This window comes from Anabrus simplex, chromosome X, assembly GCF_040414725.1.
Source record: "Anabrus simplex isolate iqAnaSimp1 chromosome X, ASM4041472v1, whole genome shotgun sequence".
NCBI lineage: Eukaryota > Metazoa > Arthropoda > Insecta > Orthoptera > Tettigoniidae > Anabrus > Anabrus simplex.
The window spans coordinates 112216137-112238096 of NC_090279.1; the positions used below are offsets into that span (position 1 = coordinate 112216137).

A 21960-nucleotide genomic window follows, 5' to 3' on the forward strand; every position below is an offset into this window, starting at 1 on the left:
TGAATCTTTTTACTGTCGCAGAGAGACCCAATCAAACCAGCACCTTCTTTCACCTCTCTGTTCCACGGAAACCCTGTAACAATTAGTATCACTATGGTCTCGCAGCTACAATAAATAAAAAAGCAGCGAATCGTGAGCGACCAAGAAGCCATGAAAATCCTAGTTTTGATGCAGGCGTAGCGCTAGTGTGTGTTAGGCAGTGATGTGTCACCAACCCACAGATATGTCGTCAGTACAGGGAACACAGAACTCTAAGGCCTGAAAATATCAGACTCGTACAGAATCCGAAAATTTAGTATCTACAGTAAACGAAGTGGAAAGGCATCACAGTGAGACTTGCGACAAACTGAAGCACATGACCGTAAATACTTTAGAAAATGCTTCCAAAAACAGTGATGTGAAAGTGATGTTCTTCAGAGAGAACTCACTGCCTACGGACAGGTTAAGCAGAAGTGAAGTGAAATGGCTGTCAGATGTCTGGGCACACCTCTGTCCGAAATGTGTCTCTGTTCACAGTTCGCAGCAAAAAACCCTAAAACTCTACGTTCACATCTGCTCAAGAGAAAACACTGTGAGAAGAGTGAAGTAGCACTTGGTTGTAATTCAGGTTCACTAATTCTTCAGTGGCAATCCGACTGAAGACGCTGGTTTTGCTTTTATTAAAATAGCGATAAAGAGCCATCCTCCATCTGCTCTTAGCACGGAAAATCTGCTTCACGACGTGGTGGTGGTGATGGTGGTGGTTACATAACAACCATTCTCTATTTATTCCAATCAGAGTTTAAAGTGACAAAGTCGAAAATGGAGGTATCATCCAAAGGCAGACACGAGCAACGAAGGCCTTGAAAATGAAAGACAACCCAGGCTTCGATACCTAATACTGTATATTAGGGATCAGAAAAGATCTAGTGTTGGCCAAGGAAAGGTCAGGTAGGATGGAGAAAGTCAGGAGCATGCCACAAGTAGTGCTGTGCCAGAACTCAGCTAGATGTACAATGGTCGCTAGCCAGCGATCTCAAAGTAAGAAACTCTAGGGACCCTTTTAGTCGCCTCTTAGTAAAGACAAGAGTTACCTTGGTTGTTTTCACCCCCACCCCCCACCCCCGCCCCTCCTCCACCACCACAAGGCCCTTAATTCTGTCATTTGACTATTGCTATGCCGATAATAAAGTGAAGAGTGTCCTTTTAGTGTCAGGCGTACATTGCCCGGAGTAGCTCAGGAGGCTGTAGGAAAGGTGTAGAGTGGAAGTCGGTTAGCTTATTGATAGGAAACCATCCTAAACCTGGTAAAGTTCAATGTAAAAAGGACGATACGGAATTTCTCTAAAGAGAATATGGCGAAAGTTCAGTCAGCGGAACCGAAAATATCAGCACCCATGCCAGCATTCAATCAGCATCGCTCCAACGTAAGAGAAGAAGAGATTTACACAACTTTTACTGAGCATGGAAAGTGTGAATCGGTGCCTCGATTCCTTGTAATTTCCACGATTAGTTCTTCTTTTGAGCTCCACAATGATGAAGGTCGCCGCGCAAGCTCTTGACCGAATTGATGTGATTTTATATTTTCAGTGGACAAAACATCAGTTGCACACTTCTGTCAACATCAATTTCCATTACGTATGTCTGATGACCTTGTTGTTCTTAAGGAAAGTACAAAATTACATGTCTGATGACATTGTTGTTTAAATGAAGGCACAGTAGGACATTACATTTCCTATGACCTTCTCGTTTTAAAGGAGAGTAGAACATTACATATTTGATTCCTTTGTTGTTTTAAGGAAAATAAAATATTACGTGTCTGTTGACCTTGTGGTTTTAAAAGGAAAGTTGAAAATTAGATGTCTGATGATTTCCTTGTTTTAATGTAACATAAAGCATTACATGCCGAACGACCTTGTGGTTCTTAAGGGAATGTGAACATTATATAACTGATAAACTTATTGTTTTTAAAGAGGGTAGAACGTCACATCCCTGATGACCTTGTTTTTTAAAGAAAAGTAGAACACTACATTATGATGACCCTGATGATTTGTAAGTTTTCCTGTAGTTTAGTGTTCAAACAGCACAAAGAACTTCACCACTTATTTACAAGTAGCTTTATTAGATGTCAACACGCTACATGAGATTTCTTCACAGTGGAATCTCGCAGATGAAGGACCGGGACACTTTACAATACACGTTCAACAGCAGCCCAGAGGAGCGAGCGAATGCGCACCTGCGATCATCATTGTTGTCCGGTTCACCAGGCAGCCACCAACTGCTGAGAGCAGGTTCACCTGAAACACAGGACATAAGTGCCGTACACTAGATCCATAACACTTTACCTTTCTTCAGATTACCCCAGTTATTTTCGAGGTCACTGCAGCCACGAACTGCTGAGAGCAGGCTCACCTGAAACACAGGACATAAGTGTCGTACACTAGATCCATAACACTTTATCCTTCTGCAGATTACCCCAGTTATTTTCGAGGTCACTGCAGCCACGAACTGCTGAGAGCAGGCTCACCTGAAAACACAGGACATAAGTGTGGTACACTAGATCCATAACACTTTATCCGTCTGCAGATTACCCCAGTTATTTTCGAGGTCACTGCAGCCACGAACTGCTGAGAGCAGGCTCACCTGAAACACAGGACATAAGTGTGGTACACTAGATCCATAACACTTTATCCTTCTGCAGATTACCCCAGTTATTTTCTAGGTCACTGCAGCCACGAACTGCTGAGAGCAGGCTCACCTGAAACACAGGACATAAGTGTGGTACACTAGATCCATAACACTTTATCTTTCTTCAGATTACCCCAGTTATTTTCGAGGTCACTGCAGCCACGAACTGCTGAGAGCAGGCTCACCTGAAACACAGGACATAAGTGTGGTACACTAGATCCATAACACTTTATCTTTCTTCAGATACCAGTTATTTTCTAGGTCACTGGAGCCACCAAGTGCTGAGAGCAGGCTCACCTGAAAACACAGGACATAAGTGTGGTACACTAGATCCATAACACTTTATCCGTCTGCAGATTACCCCAGTTATTTTCGAGGTCACTGCAGCCACGAACTGCTGAGAGCAGGCTCACCTGAAACACAGGACATAAGTGTGGTACACTAGATCCATAACACTTTATCCTTCTGCAGATTACCCCAGTTATTTTCGAGGTCACTGCAGCCACGAACTGCTGAGAGCAGGCTCACCTGAAAACACAGGACATAAGTGCCGTACAATAGATCCATAACACTTTATCTTTCTTCAGATTACCCCAGTTATTTTCGAGGTCACTGCAGCCACGAACTGCTGAGAGCAGGCTCACCTGGAAACACAGGACATAAGTGTGGTACACTAGATCCATAACACTTTATCTTTCTTCAGATACCAGTTATTTTCTAGGTCACTGGAGCCACCAAGTGCTGAGAGCAGGCTCACCTGAAAACACAGGACATAAGTGTGGTACACTAGATCCATAACACTTTATCCGTCTGCAGATTACCCCAGTTATTTTCGAGGTCACTGCAGCCACGAACTGCTGAGAGCAGGCTCACCTGAAACACAGGACATAAGTGTGGTACACTAGATCCATAACACTTTATCCTTCTGCAGATTACCCCAGTTATTTTCGAGGTCACTGCAGCCACGAACTGCTGAGAGCAGGCTCACCTGAAAACACAGGACATAAGTGCCGTACAATAGATCCATAACACTTTATCTTTCTTCAGATTACCCCAGTTATTTTCGAGGTCACTGCAGCCACGAACTGCTGAGAGCAGGCTCACCTGGAAACACAGAGCATAAGTGTCGTTCAGTAGATCCATAACACTTTATCTTTCTTCAGATACCAGTTATTTTCGAGGTCAATGGAGCCACCAATCGCTGAGTGGAGGCTCACATGAAATACAGGGTATATGCAAGACAGACTACAATATATCAGACCATAATATCAAAACCAAGATGGTGGACGTCGTGGGCGCAGTTGATGCAGACTTATGAAAGTTAGGTAGCAAGCAATAACATCATTTCGATGATTAACTAACTTACGGTTTTCAGAGATGCCGGATTTTACTCCCGCAGAAGTTCTTTCCCTGCCATTAAATCTACCGACACGAGGCTGACGTATTTAAGCACCTTCAAATATTACCGGACCGAGCCGAATCAAACCCGGCAAGTTGGGGTCAGAAGGCTAGAGCTTGAACCGTCTGGGTCACTCCACCCGACGTCACATTAAATTACTTGTCTTAATACCAATGAAAGAGCTTCCTACACAATATGTAGTTCAGTCCCCCAGAAATTACGAAAAGTTCACGTACATATTTTGTCAACGGTGGTAATTTAACATGATAAATGTAACATCATAGGAAAAATCACTGTTGAACCTATGAAAACGCTTCTCCAACTACTAGTCAGCACATGTAATCAACTAGAATAACACATATTCTGCTAGAATAGATTTAGACAATTCACTTAGTCAAATAACGCTTTGGCTAGTGGCTTTACTGACACAGAGATATGTCGTATGGCGACGATGGGATAGGAAAGGCCTAGGAGTTGGAAAGAAGCGGCCGTGGCCTTAATTAAGGTACAGCCCCAGCATTTGCCTGGTGTGAAAATGGGAAACCACGGAAAACCATCTTCAGGGCTGACGACAGTGGAATTCGAACCCAAATAACTTTTTCTCTTAGATTTCACTTCGCTGGGTAGATGGAAATCCATTACAAAACTGTTAAAATGATATTTATGACATCATTTTGAATTTTTAAAAGTAATTTAAGGTGCGAAATTCCTCAATTTATTACCTCTCATGGGAACTAAGAAACATAACGTGTTGCCTTAGTTTCGGAGTGGTGGAGACAATTTCTAATGTTCAGCACTCAATGAAAGGGAAGTACGCCTGAAATGATCATGCTAGCCCAATGAATGGCCCTGGTGATGTTAAGCCTTCCTTACTGGGAACTTTTTAATAATATGTTGACGTATGGTATAGCTGAACTTCCAACAATGATGATAAACTTAGTAATGAAACGTTGAGACACTAATTATGTAAAGGAATAACCCATTTAAGAACATGAATATAAAAACTCTATTGACTCTAAACAGTGATGTCTTTAACCCACATGGACGAGCTTCACTTTGGTGTAGACTGCTTGATAACAGATGTCCACAGCATGAATCAGAAGGTATTGGTACAATAAAACCCGTGCGTTAGAAACTAAGCTAATCCCTGCAAGTCACTGTTTCTTCTCTGTAACTGTACAAATTGCTCCATCTGTCACACTATAAGTTTTGTTATACTTCAAGATCCAGCTAAATGTTTCTGCAGGCAAGCACAGATTCTTGCAAAATACAATTGCATCTAAATCACGCGACACATGGACGCTGACGGAACATCACTGTATCAATTATCATCTTTCCTATTATCCGAGACACTACCTCTTTTTCTACGTGTGTTTATTGTTTTATCAATTTGTACTATACTTCCATGAGGGGAACTATAAATTTCCCCTACCTTCTTTCCTTCCCGTTTATTACCTTTTCCATCTGAGAACACTCCCTTCTTAGCCCATAAGTCCTTCAAGCTCTGTCCCTGCTTCTTTTTCTTAACGTCCTCTGTCCTGCAGCTGCTTTTTTCAGCTACCGGAGTAGTACACGAGCTATTACCCGGTTCCTCATCAGGTGTTAAACATTTACTTACAGGTCGTCTCTCCGTAGTAGTGGCAACGCCCTCACTGTCAGTAGGTGTCAGCAACCTTGGCGACACGAGCTCTGCTCCTGTTTTCTGCACGTCATCATTCTTTCTTCCGTGTTGCGCCGGTACCGCACTTCCTCCTCGCGCCAGTGCTTCCAGCTGGGATGGCGTGTAGTTCTTTCTCCAACCATCGCCTGTGATGAATAGTCTCTTGCCTCTAATAAACGCTGTAAGGCCCTCTCTTCTTGCTCTCCCCAAGTGGAATCGTAGGATTTTCATCTCTTTCCTTTCTTCAATTCCCAGGTCTCTCTGGATCCAGACTTCCGTCCCTTTTAAATTCCTGGCATTCCGGAGAATTTGGTGGGTTTTCATTCCAGATACCAATTGTACTTTAATCGGTCTGTTCCCTTGGATCCTTCCTATTCTCTGCACGTCGTCAACATCGGATTCCGTGCAATTTACTTTCACTCCTTGTGTGAACACTTCCAACACAGCATCTAGTAACGCCAGTTTGTCCTCGCTTCTATTGTCCTTAATCCCATGTATGACCAGACATCTGCTACGTTGGGTAAGCACTGATCTCCGGACCTGCATCTCCAGCTCCCGTGTGCGCTGCTCCAATACCAGTCGGTGTTCCTTAGCAATTTTCATTTCTTCCTGGTGTTTATCTAGAGATTCTTTTATACCTGCCATATCACCTCGAAGGCAGTCTTTCATATCCTGAATATCTTTATTCTGTGCCATAATGAGCTCCCTCGTTGTGTCTGTTTGGCTGCCCTCTTTTATCACCTCCTTGATCTTAGCTATATCTTCCCAATTCAGTGGCCCAGGGTTGCTTTCCACTCCTCCAATTACTAATAATGCAGCAATCACTAACGCTGCCAGCACGATTTCAGAGTATTTTATATCACATTTTAAACCACATACCTGATGTTTTATTCGATTGTTCCATCGGCCGATGACCGCTCGGTAGAGTTCTATGCTTATTCCCATTATGCTTACGCCACAACACCCAGCACTCCGCACACACGTCTGCTTCGTTTGCAGGGCTCCAATCGACTGACTGTATCAATTATCATCTATCTAAATGAATTGTTTTCGAGGAATACAAATACGTCCACCATTTAGAATTATAAAAAAAGTCTTCTCTAACCTCAGACTTACTCTCAGATGACATATGCACATTACTGTTTAATACAAATATTCACGATGTATGTTCTTAATCCACTTCTCTCTTAATGTTTTACTCCTTAGAAAACTAAAGAATAGTTTTATGAGAGGCATTGCCATAGTTCGATTTAAATCCGGTTCGCAACACGATCAACACAAACACATTCTCACATGACTGCGCATAATTAGAGATTCTAAGTGACCACTGACCCATATGAATACACTCATAAACTTATATTCTACAAGGAAACTAACATTAATAGTCAAATTTCATGAAATTTATCCGACTGAATAAGAAAACAAAAACGAATAGGCTCACTATTTTCGGTTGGTTACACACATCCGATAGTTTGTTCATTGACTTCCAAATTTCCCCAATGAAAATTGCTTATCCATTTCTCCCGTAAATATCTACTTTCAGGGAATGTAAAAGCTTCAACAACGCCATAATTCGATGTACAACCACGAACCCAGCAGGAACGAACCAATAACGAACTAATAAACCGTTATAGATTATACTTCAATAACTAGATCAAAACAACATTCTTTAACAGAACGTAAACACAACCACATGTCTCACACGTTCGCCCACGAAGGCGCCATTTTACTCCCAATCGATAGTAGCATTAGGTCTGATATCCTGTAGTCGGTCTTGGTATATGTGTCGTACAGTAGATCCATAACACTTTATCTTTCTTCAGATTATCCCAGTTATTTCCGAGCTCACTGCAGGCATCGAGTCTCATAATGGTTTTGAACGCAGACATACGGCCGGATGTCCTTCTCGACACCACGACGATTTTGAGATGAAAATATCAACCCAGGATAGAGCGGCATTCGAACCTCAGCCTTCTGGACCCCCAGTGGATAGGGGAGTTAGAAGATAATCCACCGTATCCCCTATCTGCCGTAAGAGAAGACTAAGAGATGCACTGATGGCTCTCACTTGAGCCCGTGGGTTGACGCCCTCTAGTTGAGTCTGGCATATTTTCCACTTACCTCCTCTTATCTTTCATGTCCGACCTTTCTTGGTCAACTCTTGTTGTCGTCCGACCCCGAGTCATTCATATTCACGACCTTCGTGGTGCTTCCCTATCTTTCGCCAATACCTCCAATTTTTGGAAGTGCCGGACCTTGATAGAAGATGGCCGCCCCGTGGTATTCCTATTAAAACAATAGCCACCAGCAATCTCCTATTCTCTATTCGACTGCACAGGCAACAACTTCGTGAAACTGACGTCACCTGTTTATATCACGAAGTCAAGCCGGTCCGTGTAAATGAGATCGGAATATGTTCACTTCTCACAGGCAACTGAAGCGCTTTGTTGAACGGTATAAAGAATTCTGGCAAGTCACGGCGTGCTACAGCTAGCAATCGTAGATTTACTTCCCCCGGCCGCCCAGTCTGGTACTTGAATCGCGCACTGAGAGGGATAATGAGCCCTAACCTGTTATTTATGTGGACTGTCATGTCGATACGCCGTGTGCTGCCAGTCAAGTTCTTCATGCGCCTGTACTCTATTAGGTGTACTTCCACTTTCTTGTTCCACTCTTCTATATTTAATTGTATTTGTTACGGGGATACCCGTGGAGCAGAAAGAGGTGAAATAAAGTGCTGGGGTGAATGGGTCCAACTACAATATTAAAGTTAATTTAAAACTTTAACAAAGGTTCTATTTCTTTAGAATTTCAAAAATCAACAAATAACAGCGTAACAGGTACAATTAGCAATTTAGAAACCCGACAAGGAAAATACAATGTTGTAAATTCCACAAGTCCTGGGCTTCAAGCCCCTCGCTTTACAATTAGGGATTGGCTGGATTAAAAACTGGCGGAAATAAAAAGGAAATATTGCCAACCCAAAAATAAATGAATATCATTCAGTTACAAAAACCTAGAAATACAAAACTTCTTTAAATTATAACTTCTTACACTTTGCACCAGGGTGCGTGATCATGGCATTTAGTTAGCGTCATCTATGGCAGAATGTCCAAACTTCTTGATGAATGGTAAACAAAACAAGTAGAAATTCACACAGGTATGGCAACTGCACAATAACAAAATTACATAATACTTCAGTGGAGACATCTTCTGAATAAAGTTCAAAGTTGGTTTAGTATCAGTTTCACTGTTTTACCAATAGGGGAGTTCATTTAGGCGCTGAATTTAAATGCGCGGCTTCGGGGTGTACCTCCCGGTACAGACCTCCCCCCCCCCCTAAATGTCCTTCCTTGGGGGTGACACCGAAGAATTTTGAAAAAGAAAAAATCATTTCCAGTTGAAGAAAATTTCTAAGTTTTTTGTTGATAGGTAGAAACATGTTTAACTCCACCTTTAGTGTCCTTGTTGTCATAGAGTGTTAAATACATGTTATTAGTTTTGACGGCAAGTCCTGCCGCCGCTGCCGATATCCAGTTGTAGTCGCCCGGACCCCTCAAGTACCCTCAGATACACCTCACCCGCTACTATGCGAGGGGTAGTCGTGGTGATGTCCGCCGCAGATTAGAAGTATATATACAGTCCCCAGATGAGTTGGCGGTAGGGGCCCCGCACTTCAGCCTTTGCCGGGAGATGGACTACAGCGCGCCGTCCACAAGGAGCATTCACGGGAGTGGAGAGGGCCCGTACCCCACTTCAGTTGCAGTACGACGGCGAATGGCTGAGGGGGCACTGAAACAGCAAGATCTCGGCGACAGAGAAGTGTTGTCGCAGACTTGATAGTTCGATCTTTATTGGTGATTTGGAGGGGCGGGCGGCGAGGAAGGCTTTTAGTGCCAATAGTGTGGATATGCAGGAGACGGGGGCTTGGTAATGGCCACAAAGGAACTGACAGCAGGAAAACCAGAGGGGAAGATCGTACATACAAATCATATACACAATTACAAAAATTAATAGTGCAGAAGACCTCAAAATATATATATAACCTTCAGACTCCTGCTAAACTTTGATGACTAAGCTAGCAATTACATTACACAGGTTTAACCTGCGATAAGTGAACTCTAAAGATCCTCTCCGTTGCTGGACTGCTCACTAATAATGCAACTGGTGTTAAAACATCTAAAATAATACACTGCCCATGAAATCTGGGGGCAAACTTGCCCGCGGAAACAAAGTTTATAACCATAACTTGATCTCCGACTTTTAAATTGGTGAGCCTCCGTCCACGATCATATCTTTCCCTAACTTTTTCATGGGACACCTTAAGAATGGCCTTAGCATTCTTCTACAGATCTCTAGTATTATCGGGATCTATTGTCTCCGGTAAGATATAATTAAGTGACCAAAGGTTAGATAGCGGCATGTTAGGCACAAATTTAAACATCAGAGAAGCTGGAGTGACCTTGCGAGACTTATGAACTGCCGAATTTAAGGCAAAGGCCAACAAATGCAGGTACGTATCCCACCTGGAATGATCTTCATGATGAAATGCATTGATAGCCGATCTAAGATTACGATTGACCCGTTCAGGCAGGGATGGTTAAGAGTAATACGCCGAAGTAGTTACATGTGATATAGACAGATCAAAACAGAATTTACGGAAGAGGTTGGAAGTAAATGCTTTAGCATTATCAGAACCTATATATTGACACGGGCCAAAATAAGCAAGTATAGTATATAAACAGGGAATGGTGGACTGAGCGGTAGCCAGATTAGTCGGGAATAACCAGGAAAACCTAGTGAAACCAACTACACAGACGAGAATGAATTTGTTGGCGTTCCCCTTTGATTGGGGGAAGGGTCCGACGTAGTCTATATACAGGTGGTCTATGGGGCGGGACGCTTGATGAGATGATAATAGATCGAGCTTAGTGGACAAGGTGGGCTTACTAAGCAAGCAAGGTTTACAAGCTTGTACCAATTCACGAATTTCACTGTCCAATCTTTTCCAAATAAACATCTCTCGGACCTTTTCTCGAGTTTTGAAGATGCCCAAATGCCCCCCTAATGGGGTCTCATGATAGTACTTGAAGATCATAGGAAAGCACAGCTGGAACCACTACTTTCATCTTCTGATCATGCCTCGACGGGCAACACAAAACCCCGTTCCTGAACTCATAAGGGACGACATGTTCCCCGGAAGAAAGAGTTTCAATAACAGACGCCAGAACACGATATTCACGTTGATATTTTTCAATGTCCCTAAACAACATGGGGGCATCAGTTAGAATGGCATTAACAACCGAAGGTACGGGCGTGGGGAGAGAAGAACTATCATCCTGTTCGGCGGTCTCCACATCATGAGCAAACATGCGGCTTAGTCCATCCGCCACCACATTTCCAGATCCCCTGATATGTCTTACCTCAAATTGGAAGGCAGAAATCCTAATGGCCCAACGGGTACGACGCGTCCTAGCCAACACCCAACTTAAGGCTTGATTATCTGTTTCCAGGTCGAACATGACATGTTCCAGATAGAGGCGGAACTTCTCTAATGCAAATAAGACCGCCAAACCTTCAAGATCATAGATGGAATATTTTGCCTCTTGGGCTGATAATGTCCTAGACGCATAAGCAATGGGTCTTCTTCCGAGTTCAGTTTCCTGAAGAAGGACAGCAGGCACCGCCCATGATGAGGCGTCGGTTTGGACAATGGATTTCTTGGAAAAATCAGGCATAGCAAGGACCGGGGCATTACACAGAGCTAATTTCAGATTTTCAAAAGCGCTTGTTGAGACGGTCCCCACTGAAATTTGACGTCTTTCCTTCGGAGTAAGTTGAAGGGCGCCGATCTGTTAGCGAATTTAGGAATAAATTTTCTGAAGAAATTCACCATGCCTATGAACCTGGCAATACCTTTGATGTCCTTAGGTTGTTTGAAATCACGGATGGCCTGTGTTCTGGAATGATCGATAGAAACACCATCGGGCGACATAATATGGCCTAGGAATGATATAGATGGCTTAGCAAAAGCTACCTTAGACAACTTCACAGTCAACCCAGCCTTACGAAGGCGATTGAGTTCTTCCTTCAGATGATCTAGATGTTCTTCAAAGGTCTCAGAAAATACGACATCATCAAGATAATGATACAAGTATTCAAACTTGATGTCGGAGAAGACTCTATCTAGCAGTCTCGTGAGCACGGCTGCCCCCGTGAGGAGCCCAAAAGGCACGCGGTTATACTCATACAAGTTCCAAACCGTGGCAAAAGCTTCTAGATATTTGTATTCTTCGGTTAGAGAGATCTGGTTGTACGCCTGCTAAAGATCCAAGATGGTGAAGAACTTGGGTTTCAGAACCCATGAAAAACAAGAATGAAGGTCGGGAAGGGGCACAGATTGTAACACCACCTTCCTATTTAAAGCCCTATAGTCAATCACAGGCCTGAAGCCACCTTGGGGTTTCGGCACCAGGGAAATGGGTGATGAATACGCCGACTTGTAAGGTCGAATAATACCATCTTTTAACATCTAATCGATGATCTCTTTAAGAGCCTTCATTGTAGGTGGAGATAGCCTATAAGGTGGAAACCTGACCGGATCGAATCCGTAACTTCAATCTTGTATTCAATAAGGTCAGTAACGCCAAGAGTATCGGAAAATACTTCCGGAAACGACTGACAAATCTTACGAATACTATCAGCCTGCTCCTCAGGTAGATGTCTAAGTTCTAACAACATCTTATCCTGGGTAGGCGAAACAGATGAACATGATACAGAATTACACTTAAGCAAAGGAATTTTACAATTATTGGCAAATTTGAAAGTGCACGACTTGCTCTGAATTTCGAGTAGTAGACGGGTATGAGATATGAAGTCTGCTCCTAATATTATGGGTCAGGACAAGTGCTTAGCCACAAAAAATTTAACTTTCCATGTAAATTAATAAATACGAATTTTGGCGAATAGGAAAAACTAAAATTTATAAGGGAGAGGAATTAGCCGAAACGCATTGGACTGAAGACAACAATCAGAAAAATTAGAGACAGACTTTAATTTCGAATACCATTCAGCCGAAATAATAGAACAAACACACCCTGAGTCTAAGAGAGCGGTAACGGGTTCACTATTCAACTCAATTTTGAGAAACGTTACCAGTGCGAGGGACTCCGCTGCAATCCTAAGGCATCCTTTAGGACATTCACATAATGAATTAGAAGAACCTGATCCGTACCTGAGCTTTCGGAGGGTTTAATAGGGGCTGAGCCTTGAAAATATGAACACGCCGACTCAGCCGGAGACACTATTAATTTCCTATTATTTGAGTTGGTGGAGGTTGCACAAGAAGTTGAGCACCAGGGGGTGCTATTGGCATTAGGGCAATTTTTGGCGATATGAGTAAAAGAGCCGCATTTGAAACATCCTTGAGGTGACCCTGCTCCATTCTTTGTCTCACTCGATTTTATTACTGGGCACGTGTTACGCCGATGATCCGGAGACCCACAAGCATAGCATTTACGGGTGGTAAATGTTCGGCGAGGTGAAGGCCGAAAACTATTGGAAGACGGAGGGGGCTCCTTCGCGACTATTAAGGTGTGGGCATACCTAACTCCTTCGGCTGAGGCCGCCATAGCCTCTAATTATGCAAAAGTTTGTGGACGCGACGCGAATCACAGATATGACCTGTAGGGCGGGGAAATGCCTTCAACAATCGTCTGCACAATTTGATCTTCAGGGAAATGAAGAGCGAATACCCTGGTGTAGAACTTAATATCTTGGATGAAGTCTGCCAGATTTTCATCCAGTCGCTGTAGTCTGAAGTAGAACTTCTCTATTAGAGAGGACATTGCCCTAGCCGGAATGAAATTCGCCAGAATGTGAGCATGGAAGTCTTCCATGGAAGATTGTTCAGCTATTGCTTAGACTATTTTGTCCGAGAGGATGCCTATGGAGTAAGGGTAAATAATTTGAAGAATTTGGGAATGAGAGAGAGAAAAATACAAGAGAGTGATCTTGAAATTCAACTAAAAATCGTAAAAATGAAATGACCTCGTTAGTACAGTTTATAGAAAACTTAGAAATTCCCGTAAGCAACATAGCCAAAGGATGAGGCAAACTACTGAACCCAGGTGATATAGTAGGTAACGGCCTAGGTGATGAAGAAGCTTCGGACATAGCATTATTTAAAAAGAAGTTTGGAATGGATGTACGACGATCAGGCTCATTTTCTAATGGGGCAGAATATTGTTGGGCTGCTACAGATTTTCTGCTTTCTACATTCTTGGAAGAATCCTCGTCACTTGCAATGTTTATAGCAGTGGCTTGGTCGGGTTTGGGGGCAGCAGCCCCAGACAACAATTGACTAACTTTATTTGACATTTTAGAAAGGTATTCAACAAGATTACTTGCCTCCTTACCATGATCTTCCTTCAATTTCAGAGACAATAGGTCGCAAATGCTGGGGCTGTACCTTAATTAAGGCCACGGCCGCTTCCTTCCCACTCCTAGCCCTTTCCTGTCCCATCGTTGCCGTAAGACCTATCTGTGTCGGTGCGACGTAAAACAACTAGCAACAAAAATGTAACGGAAGCAGGAAGTAAATATATATTCACCTGTCAAGATCAGCTGTCCAAGTATTTAATTGCGAGTACTATGCCAGACCAAAGTGCCGAAACTATATAGCACGAACTCTGATTAGTAGATTAATTAGTGTATTCGGTATAACAAATATCATACTGACAGACCAGTGTGCCAATTTCATGTCAGATGTTTTTAAGAAATTATGCAGAATATTGCGAATCAAGAAAGTCCATACGGCGGCATTTCGACCGCAATCTAACGGCAGTATGGAGCGCTCTCATAGAGTGCTGGCAGAATATTTGAGACATTATGTGTGTAGTTCACAAGATGACTGGGATAGTTATCTTCCCATGGCAATGTTTGTGTATAACACAACCAAACACACTAGCACAGGTTATACACCATTTAAGTTAATATTTGGGCGAAAGGCAAATATCCCTGGTGTTCTCCAAAGGAAACCAGAACCGAATTATAATGAATGTCAGAATGTCTTGGAGCAGTTAACCAGACAACTGCAAGAGAGCCATGAGATAGCTAGGAAAACGTTAATTAAAACCAAGGAGCAAGATAAGGAGTATTATGACAAAGCTAAGAATGAAGTTTAATTCAAGGTAGGAGATCTTGTGTTGTTACGCAACGATGCCCTACGAAGGGGACGTTCAGGGAAACTTTCTCCACCGTATCAAGGCCCTTATAAAATCACTAAGATATCGGGAGTGAATTGCACGTTACAGGTAAATAAGCGTGGTAAGCAAATTGTGGTCCGCCAGAACAGGCTAAAAATGTTCATTAATTAGAGAAGAAATGTAAAAGCATGGTTCCCATTTAGGTCGCAGTGAGTTACACTTTCCCTCACTCCAGCGGCATTGTGGATTATCGTGTACCGCTGATAGAGTTAGTTGAAATACTTGGTCAGGTCGCGTCGAAATCAGGAAAGTATTGGAAATCTTAACCTGAGTGAGAGAGGAGCCTAGGAATTTTGGTACGGGAGTACCATTGTGAGTAGAGGGACTACAGGTGACGAGACTCGTCAAAAGGGAACCGCAGTTTTCGGAACTGCGTGTAGAGAGAGTTCAAATTTTAATTGAGGAATAAAATTATTTACACTTACTGTGTGCACGTTCTGAGGATTCCTTCACTTACTGTCACTGGATATTAGATGAATAATTTAAGTAGCGTTGTGTATAAAGTAAATGAGATCTGCTCGCAATTATTAAATTGGAAAGGGCGCGATGCCAAGCGAAACGAAATTCATTCATTGTACAGCGAAATTCCACACGGGTGGACGTTTTACGTGATCCAGGTGACATCTGGATAAGGGACGTTATCTTGAGCATAACCCCGTGTGGTGTCGGCGATTTACGCAAACAACACTCTACACTTTGGTACTTTTCTTCCCATACAGTTACACAACCAGAATAACGCCACGGCTCGAACCTGTCTGTCGTAGGAGGCGACTAAAGGTTCCACTTAGGGAGTGGCCTTGTATTTAGTCCTTCATGCACGAAAACGGGCGCCCTGAGTGAGGCATGAACTCAGTGAGGCGGGTTCTGCCTGGGAAATATCACCATTAGGCCGGTGGTTTTCCACAACAGTGTGATTCTCGTGGGAACAGAATCCACTGAAGGGAATGTTCTCACCACATTGAGAACCATTCCACTAGTAGTAACTCCGAGATTGGGGTAGAGCGTGATGAGGTTACTTCAATAGACTACTAGCATTTGCATAGATACCGTATTTTCGATAGGCAAGTAAATAACTGACAGTTAATGATGTCTTTCATCTGTCCATGAGACCAGGAAAAGTGACGCAGGAACGTCAATCAGGGAGAAAGAGAATTTTTGAACGGGCCAGTGATACCTGTAAAATCTTGTTGGAGCTGCCCAGAGGTGAAGTTTCACAGATATATCAGTTACGAAAAGGAATTCGTAGATCTTAGTAAAATTATTCACCAGAATAATAGTATCCTAGTGGGGAGCATAATTACGAAAAGACAAACGCACAGTAAGACAGTGAGTCACATTAAGTGTGCATTCAGGTACAGACAAACAGTTGAGGGTAGGTTCCACAACACCTAACAGCATAGTGTGTAAGGTAGAGATAAAGAGAAAGCGAAAGTCGTTATTTACCTTACAGGGAGGTGAACAGACTGGGCGAATGGAAGGGATGACAAGCCACACGACATGGGGAGCGCTGGTCGTCGCAGTTATGTTGCTAGGTGTGTTTATACCCACCAGTCAATTAGATTTCAAGATGAACCAGTATGGAAATACAGCTGGAATCTATTTGAATTATCAAGAAGTACAATTGTACACTACAGAGTGGAAACTGATCACTTATGTTAACCCTACACGTTTGGCAGATCTATTTAATATAGCCCGCAGAAATTTACAGAAGACTAAAACCCTGTGTATCCAGATAGAAAAGGAAATACATATTAAGTGCGAACATGAGATAATGTTGGTAGAACAACAATTTCAAAGGATCCAAGAGATGATGGACTTAATTAGGAAAATTACTAGGGCCGGTACGCCGGAAGGCAACGCGAAACGAAGCAAGCGCGGGTTGATTAATGCAATCGCGAAGACGTCGCTTGGCACATTGGACGAGAGTGATGCTATTTACTACAATTGTCCATGATACAAGTAGCAAATCAACTTTATAGTCTGTCAATAGCACTCTGTATGACATCACGGCGAATTAACTCAAAGTAAGTGAACAGTTTGAGCAACTTAAAAGTTTCATTCAGAATGAAACAACGGGTATAAATGAGGCTTTTAGACAGTCAGAAATTCAAATATCACTAAATAAACACTTAATTGAGTTGCAAGGGTTTCTGATGCAATTACGTGAGCATTATGAGATCTTATTAGATAGTATTGTGAGTTCTCAGTCAGGCACAGTGAGTGTCCTAGTGTTAAGTCCCGATGATCTAATAAGGGCATATAAGAAAGCCCAAAGGGATTTCCCTAAAGGTTATGATCTGCCATATGAATTGCAAGTCACTTATGGGTACTTGATTTTGAAAATATCATCAGTGAGTGTGTATATAACTCAAGATACTTTGGTGTATATTTTACGCACCCCTCTCACTAACAAAATAAAGTACAATTTGTACCATTGTATACCTTTCCCCTCTCCCATGAAAAGTAATCCAAACCACTTTGTGTATATATCTAATGAGAAACAGTAGGTATTAACGGATCAAGAAAGACAGACATATGTAGAGTTAAGTGATGAACAAGTGAAACAATGCCAGCGGACTGACAATGGACAGAGATTATGCAAAGCAAATTTTCCCATTAATAATGTAATGTCAAAGGGTAGTTGTATTATCAAGTTGTTAACTGGTGTTAGTTTTATTCTGGAAAACTGCAAGAAAAGTGTGATGTCAGTTTATGAACTCATTATTGATGATAATATGTATATTTTTGTTTCGCCTCAAGAAACAAGGGTAGCCAGTGTATGTCAGGATATTACCAGTGATATAAGTTTGAATGGTGTGGGAATAAGACTTATGTACAATTTACAGGCCCACAAGTAAAATTCAGAGTACAGGTTCAGTGTATACTACTACGAAAAACGACTTAGTACCAGAAGTGATGCTAATATATGATTGTTATGAGCAATTGGATAGTGGGATCAAATTAGGTGATGTACCCGAATTAAATAGGGTCACAGTAGGTAGCTTACTGTACCTTATAAGCGACCTAAGGGTAGCCAGTCATAAGAATGAGGACGTAAAAGCACTGGTATTACAGAAAGAAAGGAATTTAAAAGGCAAATGACCCAACAGTATACAAGTGTATATCAAATTGTAACTGGAAGTATTTTGATAGCAGTGCTTATAATAGTCTGTTGCTATTGTTGTTACTGTTGTGGTGCTGTAGAAGGCGTAAAGCCTACAATCGGGAGCGCTGTCCCAACTTATGTGTTTTTCAAAACGTGATCACTAATGACCACAGAGCTAAGGTCTCTGATGAGGACATCACAGTCCATTTTCAGCATCCTCGACCGGTACAGTCGCTCAGGATCGCTACCGGGATTAGAATTATATGAGCGCCCTACTACGGGCAGAGCAATTGTCAGGGACAACTCGGCGCAGCGCACCCACGATCAGGAGCATAGAGACTCCAACAGGATGTAAGAGCAAAAATGAATGCAGGAGGTATTACATTCATTTTTCCCCAGTGGTGGGGGTAGGTGTCGTGTCCGCTCCAGTTCGAGCTCAGGACTCACTCTTCCGAGGATCGAACCCGTGACTGGGAACGTAGGAGGAATGGTGTCACTGAGACATGCGTTGATGTTATGGGGAAAATTAAGAGTTCATACTAATGACTATGTAATGGCAGTGCGGCCAAGGTATCATAATGATAATACTGGGAGAAGAATATAAGTAAATTAAGAATCATATAGGATTTAAGATTTTGAAGGCACACAAATGCTGGAAATAACAAGTTGTGAAATTAGAAAAAAAGCTGAGTCATGAAGCAGGAAACTGCACCCTGCTAAAAGTGCGCAATATATCTCTAGAAAAGGTGGGAAGTAAGTGAACGGAAAGAGGCGTTTCCGTTTTAGTGTGTCTGTGGACATTTACCATAGGAAGAGAACTTCTATTGCTTTCTAGAAGAAGGGCGTAACGTAGAGAGGGTATAAAACAGGGATACACACCCTAGTCGAGTCTTTTTTAGAACGTCTCTACCAGGAGTGCGGGTGGAAGCGCTGTCCGTCAGGTCTCCGATAATAACAATAATAAGGTCCGAGTCAGGACTTAGAATACTCACTACTGCATTTTGACCACGCCAAGTCTTCCATGTTACTGATATTCGAGGTTGAGAAGAAGTTGTAAATACTGTATATAATTATATATACTCATCAGTCTACAATTAAAGAAGGTTTTGGGAAGCAGAGGACTTCGTTTCTTCACACGTAGCGAATCTTCCAGGCCCATTGAAATAAACATCCCTACCGCTCGGGGAAACAATCTGATTATTCATCACTACTCGTCGTGGCAAAACCTGTGTCACGACATACCTTGTTCATATTGTAACCTGATATAACCTATGGAAATTTATAAGTCAGGTCTCATTCGAACCGACGTACTTTATGCAAAATGTTGATGCGGTAATGACGCATGTCATGTAGAGCGCAGACTCAAGCCGAGTGCTAAGATTGGTCAACGTGTGAGTACATACGAAATAAACCATGACGCGTGAATTTATAAAAGGACGCTTTTGAGATTGTGAACGACCCGCTGATCGGATAGACTTAAAACTAGATCAGTATAAAAACAGGCGACAAGAGCTATAATTTGATAACTCTCACGTCGCTGAAAGATTCCGTTTATTGGAGGCGAATTTTGTTTGGGGCGTGGTTTACCACCTCTCCAACCACTCAGCCCAAATACTATAAATAAAAGCCGGACCTAGATGCAGGATCCCATTGTAATTTGTGCAGCCGCAATACTTACGTGTCAGTAATGAACTATGGATATCACTGTGTGAAGTGCTGTGTCGTAGAAAATCAGATCATTGCGGTGTAAAATCGCGAAATAAGCCGTGTGGTACGAGATAAAGTACAGTAGTGATTAATAGAGGTGTTATATCAACATCTAATCCTTAAAATATTGGTGACTTCAATGACGGCTTATGATGCAATCATCAGAGAACGGGCAATCGCATCAGGTTGTTTAGAAGTAGTGAGACAGCCGATTACATTCAGTAATTAATAGTAGCCGATTTAAAAGCATTTAAACAGTGAGTGACGCTCAGTAAATTGAAAGAACGGTGTCCGTGATAGGAGAAACACTTGCATACTCCATGGCCACAATTAGTCAGACTGTATGATTAAAGGGGAAATGCATAGTGATTTATACAAACTTACCACTATTCCGGTTGGTCCATTTGAATCAATAAGTAGATCTAATCACCAGTAGGTTCTTTGAAAATACATAAACAGTGTTCTTTAACCAATTTTCCTATTTTTGCCTGTATGTTCGTGAGTGATCGTGGAGCCAGTGATAGTCGCGCCTAGTGCCAGCATTCATCTCTTCAGGGAACGTCTAGAGGTTCCAACAGTAGAAGACCACAGTACCACAAGGGAAAGGAACCAAGGACTATTTAACAGTGAAGCTGTCGTCATGCAGGTCTAAAAAGCCCAGATGTACCCTCTAGATGACATCAAACCACATGCAGTATCGATAAGTACATTTTCTAAAATACTAAATCATAAGATCTACACGTCGATATCGACTTTTATTTGTAAATATAAATCTTGTTTATTTTATGTAAAGTAATAATATTAAATATAGGGAACACTATACGCGTATGACTGGGAAAGATTATTTTATTAATTTAAGTAGGATTTCTTCTGTGATTTAAGGATAATCACTAATATTTCAGCGGGCTTATTTGCATGAATTAGTACTGTTACCGAGTTTTGGTGGATCGCAGATAGGTGAAAGAAGGTGCTGGGGTGAATGGGTCTATCTACAATATCAAAATTAATTCAAAACTTGAACTGAAGGTTATATTTCTTCAAAAACAACAAACTTAACAAATTTTTCACTTAGGGAAATAACAATGACAATTTTGGGGATTAAAAAAAGAGAACCCCAGAATAAGGAATTTAACAACTTTGGCCACAAGCCCCAGATTTATAAGTTCTGAGCTACCAGCTCAAGTTCACACAATTTACAATTTTATAAATGAGGTATAATTTAGGCAAGGGCAGAAATCATCCAATTCTGAAGCACTGTCTCCAAAAGTTACAATATCTAGCCTTCCAGGGGCACTCCTCACAATTACACAAAACTTAGAAAAGAGCTTACATGCTCTCCAACATTAACGAATTAATAACAGCCCGGTTAAGGCAACATTAAATTAAAAATATTACTCTCTCTGGCCTCTCTAGGCACGATTTACAATAGAAGTTACTTTTACACAGCGATATCTATTACAAAACCCACTGGGCCTTCATGGAAAAAGAACAGGTTACATTACTGGCCCGAACACAAAATGAAGGGAGGCATGTACTTGCACTCCTCGATAATGAAGAAGAAAATCCTAACGGGGCTCTCGGCCCAGAGACACAGGGGCTAATCCCAAGCTACTGAGGTGACTCGAATGAAGGTTACTAAGACATTAGAGAAAATAAGCAAAACATTTACAAAATCGTAGTCACCTCGAAGCAAGCTGAAGGGGAACTCGAGAGGGTAACGCACTCTATCCACGATTTACAGTTAAAGACTTTATGAAATTTTTACAACAGCAGAACGGAACTTTACATTTTAGAAAATGTTGGTTACATGGTTAGAGATTCGGAACTTCCCCTCGGATAAGTATGCGGAAACAGCAAGAAAGATAGAATTTATTTGGCCATTGCCTGGCTGATGTTCTGCCTGCCGAAGAATTAGGCGCCCCGCCTCCTGCCTTAACACACACACACACTCATAACGACGACGATCAATGAGACAGTGAAACTTGAAATGCCGCAACTTATATACCCTCAGGGAAGGTTCGAGAGAATTCTGTACTAATCCGGACACACCCTATCAATTTTATTGGCTAATTCAAAGTGAACATGAAATGCGGGATCGGTTAAAAATTAATTACAAAAATTCACGATTGGCCAGATTCAAAACCGGCGGAATGAG

The 21960-nt window shown here is 42.0% G+C and overlaps 1 protein-coding gene across 1 annotated transcript in view; it reads right to left on the reverse strand.

Annotated features, from left to right (window-relative positions):
- Positions 1 to 2107: 2107 nt before the first annotated feature.
- Positions 2108 to 21960, reverse strand: part of LOC136886205 (C-type lectin lectoxin-Lio3) — a 94030-nt gene continuing 74177 nt past the window's right edge. The window contains exon 5 of the mRNA XM_068230689.1: positions 2108 to 2276. Within this exon, the coding sequence (XP_068086790.1) occupies positions 2131 to 2276 (146 nt within the window). The 3' untranslated portion in view covers positions 2108 to 2130. The remainder of the gene's footprint in view (positions 2277 to 21960) is intronic.